Source organism: Musa acuminata, chromosome BXJ3-10, assembly GCF_036884655.1.
Source record: "Musa acuminata AAA Group cultivar baxijiao chromosome BXJ3-10, Cavendish_Baxijiao_AAA, whole genome shotgun sequence".
NCBI classification, from domain to species: Eukaryota; Viridiplantae; Streptophyta; class Magnoliopsida; order Zingiberales; family Musaceae; genus Musa; species Musa acuminata.
Window position 1 is genome coordinate 19,150,025 of NC_088358.1, and position 6,190 is coordinate 19,156,214.

The 6,190-nt window shown below is 40.2% G+C and overlaps 1 protein-coding gene across 1 annotated transcript; it reads left to right on the top strand.

Moving 5' to 3' along the window:
- Nucleotides 1-2,498: 2,498 nt before the first annotated feature.
- Nucleotides 2,499-3,433, top strand: LOC135650785 (vacuolar iron transporter homolog 3-like). Its single transcript, XM_065170379.1, has one exon. It carries the CDS (start codon nucleotides 2,643-2,645, stop codon nucleotides 3,267-3,269), a length of 627 nt encoding a protein of 208 aa, XP_065026451.1. The 5' UTR covers nucleotides 2,499-2,642; the 3' UTR covers nucleotides 3,270-3,433.
- The last annotated feature ends 2,757 nt before the right edge of the window (nucleotides 3,434-6,190 follow it).

Below are 6,190 nucleotides of genomic sequence, written 5' to 3' on the forward strand. Positions count from 1 at the left end.
CATTTTTCGTCATAGCGAGTCTTTGGATCAATCGTCATGGTGGGATTTTACGGCTCTGTTGTGGCTTGGTGAATTTACTTTGATAGCTCCAATCTTTTTTTATTCTTCTTTGGTCTCCCCCTTCCACTCTGAAAGTTCACTTCTTTTCTTAGTTTTTTACCTTCCCCTTCTTCTCCAAGAGGTTTTGGTCTTGTTTTTGTCTTCTCCTTTTGCTCCGGGAGGTTGATGGTAGGCTCTCTTTCTGCTACTTACAGGAGAGGGCGTCAGTTTTAGCATTCTGCCTTTTGACGGACCTCGACTCGACCACCGTAGCGGGAGTATAAATCCGTAGTGGTGACTTCCATCGTAGTGAGTCTTGTTTTTGTCTCCCCCTTCTACTCTGAGAAGTTGATGGTGGGCTCTCCTTCTGCAATTTTCAGGAGAGGGCACTAGTTTTAGCATTTCGTCTTTTAGCGAACCTCAGCTCGATCGTCGTAGCGAGAGTATGAATCTATCGTAGCCGATCTTATCTCAATTGTCGTAGCGAGAGTATGAATCTGTCGTGGCAGCTTTCGGCCATCACCTGGTCGAAGCGTGGGGGATGCTTGATTTTTATGAGGTGCGTTAATCATGGTAGGCTCTATGCCTGATGGTCCTAATCACGGTGGTATTCTTCATGCCTAGTGAAGGGCTCTATGGGGCTCAAGACTCGTTTGTCATCTTGGGCTCTAGAGACTTTGATTCATTGAAGATAGACTCGAATCCCGTTGCCGTGGGTGTAACTGATGCGGTAAAGATCTCGCACTGTCTCGAAGTGGATTTGGGCGAGTTAAAATTTTAATCCAAGGCTAACATTTGTTAAAATATTTGTTATAGCAGTAAGAAAAATTTTAATCTCTGATCACCACTAGAACGGTTCAAAATATTATAAAATTAAATAGGGAGTTAATAAGATGAAACTCGGAGACACGAAATCGTCATCTAAAGTGTATTTCTCGATCTCGTATCAAACTAGAATAAATGGGAATGTTTCAACTAAATGAATAGAAAAAAGATATCGAAATGACATTTGAGTACCAATTGTATAAATGAATAAAAAAAATTGTAAGAAAAAGTTAAGGGAACTTAGGCTTGAAAATTGAAGAAAAAAAAACTATTTTGAGACTTCTTAATTGGTCAGTGTATTGTTATGTAAGTGATAGGTCTTAGGTTTGTGTTCATGTGTGAGCATCATCTATGATATTTGATGTAATAATTTTTTTTTAAGGTCGATTTTGATTCGATTCTAATTTTGGCCCGATTTGATTTGGTTCAATTCAAACCAAACCATGATCAAGCTTACATCCACCCAATTGGTAGTCAACAAGAGAAGAACATCATTCAATAAAAATATAAGGGCATAATAATGGTAGTTTTAATGTTTTTTATTTTTATTTTTGAAAAACCCCTAATAAGAACGATGCAATGGTTTATCGATGAGAGGTTTGTGCAATGGACGATTCCTAATCACCCAAAACGTTGCACACAGTGTATACATTTTGGTAGTGACTTCCACTTGGTTTCAGGGTATACATCTCCATATATCTGCAGCTCAATTTTGTCAAAGAGAAAGTTTCGTGAAAATGATGGTTGGAATCCAACCTAAAAAGGTGTAGAAGGGATCTCCAACCTTTGATTAGCAGCCCAACATCACCTGAATGCCCACTGAGCCACTCCAAAGGGCAGTCATCACATAAACAATACACGACCAGCGTAAAAGGTATGCAGCAGACATGATTAGTGAGATAAACAAATAGTTGAGGAGACTCCACCCCAGAGCAGATGGAGACAGGAAACCAACCTTGATAGCCTGAGAGAAAAGAGAACAATATAAAACATTAGTGAGAGCCCTCTAATGGCCATGGCTGGTCGACACAGATGAGTGGGGTGGCTGGCGATGGCTGTCGTGTGGAATACATGCTTCCTTCCCATTATTTACTGACATTATTGTAGTATCTCCGGTGCTCATCTATTCAGCAATCGTCATGAGCAATATGTACATATTCTAACACCTCCTTATCACTTGGAGATGGAGATATGCTATTATTTCCCAGGAAAATAAGAATAAATACTTAAAACACACGAAAAGGAATGACCAGCTGAAAAAGAAGACGTAAGTCTGGTTTCATACATATCCCCGGAGAAAAGATAAAGAATGAAGCTTTTTCTGTAAACAATAAATTTGGTCATTTCCTGGAAATTTCGTAAACATTGTTTAACTAAGATTGATAGAGCCACTCTTTCTCCAATGGTATCCATTGATGCTTCAAATTAATCCTCTGGGAGTGGGTCTCCGATGGCAACCTGAAACCTGAGGAATCCTTGAACTGTATATACTATGGTCCATGAAGAACTACAGTAGTTCTTAATAGAATGGTTAGGTTATCTTGTTCTTCTACCAACCCAACTTCTTGTGAGAGAACATGTAATTGCTACGCACGACTCTTTACATGAACTATAAGACACTGTCATTTCTTATTTGCTATCCTGGCGTATGGAAGCACCCTTCTCTCGATCTCTGTGCCACCGCCATCATCCACTATAAAGACCTACCTGTGGCGTGTGTCCACCACGCTGCCTTTCTATTACTCTCTGTTTCTGTATCTACACTTGCACTTCTTCCCATGGCTCTCGACAGAACCAAGCTTTCCACTGATGGCATCGAAAGCCAAGTGCCACACGTCGAGGAGCACGACTACTCGCAGAGAGCACAGTGGCTGCGTGCCGCCGTCCTCGGTGCCAACGACGGGCTCGTCTCCACTGCTTCGCTCATGATGGGCGTCGGGGCCGTGAAAGGTGACGCCAAAGCCATGATCGTCTCCGGCTTCGCAGGCCTCGTCGCCGGTGCATGCAGCATGGCCATAGGAGAGTTCGTCTCCGTGTACTCGCAGCTGGATATAGAGGTGGCGCAGCGGAAGAGGGAGCAGCAGACGAAGGTTGAGGGGGAGAGCAGCGACGGGACGGGTGGAGAGGGGCTGCCGAGCCCGCTGCAGGCTGCAGCGGCATCGGCGCTGGCGTTCTCGCTGGGGGCGGTGGTGCCACTGCTGGCGGCCGGGTTTATAAGCAGCTATAGGGTGAGGTTGGGGGTGGCGGCGGCGGCGACCAGTGCTGGCCTAGTAGTCTTCGGGTGCGTCGGGGCGGCGCTGGGCCGAGCTCCAGTGGGGAGGTCGTGTTTTAGAGTGGTGGCAGGGGGATGGTTGGCCATGGCTGTGACCTATGGGTTCATGAGACTCTTCGGGTCCACCGTCTGATGTGAGTTAACTGCGCGGTGAGCTCAGAGATGCATCATGAAGTTGTCTTGCAAGCAGTCATATATGTACCGTGTTCGTGCCATGCAAGTGGTCATCTATCTACTGTGATTATGCTGGTTGAATAAATGTGGTGAAATAATGGGAAAACATATGGTTGTTCATCCTTGATACTTTATGCCGTAACAATGAGAATATATAGGACTAACTATGATCTTATCATGATCATAATCTCAGGACGATGGTTATATGATAAGATCCACACTAGTCATTACAGAGAAATCATATGACAAGGAAAAAAAATGATCAACATTCCAATAGGATTACAAAGTGTGTGTCTTAAGCAGCTGCAGCTGCAATCTTTCTCTTGGGTTGTGAAAGGTTTTGGCCTGGCCATGTTAACTAGAACGCACACAGAATCAAATAGATTGCGTTGATCACTGATAAGGGCAAGCGACATAGAGATTTGGTGATGCTCGATACGACCCAGCAATCAAGTAGATATCACATAAGAAGTTTAAATCCAAGTTAAGATTGCTGCTAAAGGTAGCTTACGACTACGTGTATTGGTCATTGGATATGATCTGTTCAGGACCACGAGTCATCAACCTAACACCATCTTCTATCTGCTTCCCCATTGCACCTGTATTCTAAAAGCCACAGAAATTTGGAAGGAAGTCGAATAAATCAGAGATGACAAAAACGCCAAGTACGTTGAGGGTTTTCATAGTGATGAGTTCTAAAGAATCAAATTTTCCGGCATTTATGAGTTTCGCTATCTTCCCCAATCCTACAAGCTTTTTATGATAACAAAAATATATAATGATTTTAATAATACAGTTATATGTGATAAAAGATTATGATAGAGGAAAAAATGAAATCATAATTTTGCTTCGTTATATGCTCTAATCCTCGATCAATCTATGATTTGAAGATCAATCGTATTTGAATACATAATTTAAGTACAGAGATAAGTCTTTCTTTTAAAATCTATATAAATATGAATTACCTCAATAAATAAAATCATTCCTCTCACAATAAATTTTTTTAATTATTTATGGTATCAAAGCTCCTCTTACCTCGAGCAAGACTTGCCCTTATTGTTTGGCGATAGCAATTCCTCTTCTTAGCTGCTAAGCAAGGTTTTCTTCTTGCTATTTTGTTGTCGCCACTGTAGGAACAATAGCGACTTCTCCTCACCGACGCCTCCTCCAGCTCCTCGTCAGACAACAAGCACTCGGCTAGCAAATCTACTACCAGAAATTGCAACCTACTGTGGCATCCACCATGGGGCCCAATCGAACAGGTGATTGGCAGAGGCTCAATCATCGTTGAAGGCCTCTCCTTCGCTGGTTCAAGTCCTCCCTTGTTCCATTGATCGACAATCAAATCTTCCCAATGTCCGCTAATCGAACATGACGATTGGATATTACCACTGAATGACAATATTTCTCTCTCCATCTTTTTGTTGACAGAGATCGAACACAGCTGTATCGCTGCCTACAACACTCATACATGGGCTCTCCTCCCTCAGTCTTCTCAGCAGCATCGCCAACATGTCTCCTTATATCACAGTAGATGATCTACCCCTAACGCATGTCTGCAGCCAGAGTCGTTGACTCCTCTCTCCTCCGATGATGATTTTGTTTTTTCGATGATCGTTCTCCTCCATCGATCATCCTCTTACTCTTTTCTGCCTTCTCGACAACAAATACTCATAGTAATATTGATTTGTGATAGTAGACTACTCAACTAATCTGATCTACTTAGATCTTTTGATCAGCAAATTGTCTTCTAATCTAATCTACATTAATCCAACGGTACTCGACCTCCTGTTGGTGCACGGTGCCAACTCTCTCTCTCTTTGACGATAGATACTCCAGTATCCAACCACATTCAACATCCATGTCATCTTTCTCTTTCAGCTCTAACGTGTTAATTATTATTTTCTTAGAAACAATAGTTCATCTCAATGCAACAACTCTAATATACTTCAAACTCTCTAAAGATAGCAATTATGTATCTTGACGAGTACAATTCACTAACCTCCTTTTTTTTTATATATATATGATTTATTAGGCCACATCAATGACTTTCTTAGTAGTCCACTTGAAAAAATCTAAATACTTAGAGAACCTTTCCCACTGATAAATCCTTATTATAAGTTATGGTTATGATAAGATCGTCTTATTCTAAGAGTCATTCAAGCCTCAATCGTTGGATCTATAGTATTACTGAGCTCTTCATACAATACTATAGAAGAAATAATGACTAAGTTATAAACCACCATCGCTAATTATATTCTCATTTGCATGCTAAGTTTTTTTTATCTATTTTGATAAATACAACACAAGAGGAAAGTACTATTATTGATTATATATAAAATCTAAAAGTTATTATAGATAACTTGACTTTAATATGTCATCCTTTGAGTGATGAAGAAGTCATTTTTCACACTCTCAATGGCCTGGGAGATAAATATAAAAAACTAACAATAGTAATTCGGGCATGTGATTCACAAATATTATTTGAAGAACTATATGACAAGTTAATTTGATCATAAAATATATCTAAAATAAGAAGAGAGGAAGACTGTACCAACTATACTCAATTCAATTAAAAATTCAAAAGAGATGATAATCAAAGTAATAAGAATTTCAATAAAAGATCAAATAAGATGTCTCATTGACACATGGCCAACAATAGAGTCGTCATCATCTATTACACTATCAACTCTCCAACTGTAGTGGTAATTTTAATAAAAAAAACTTAATAAATAACTTCAATGATAATCACTACAACTATCAAGTTTTGATATCCCAACAATCAATAAAAACTTATCTGTCAACTATATGATAAAATTGGATACACAACAAAAGTTTGTCGATCTCAACCTAAGTCTACTATTACACTCAACTAATCTC

What these genes read in the sequence shown, in the direction of transcription:
- LOC135650785 (XM_065170379.1), top strand. Translation starts at nt 2,643, where the DNA reads ATGGCTCTCGACAGAACCAAGCTTTCCACTGATGGCATCGAAAGCCAA.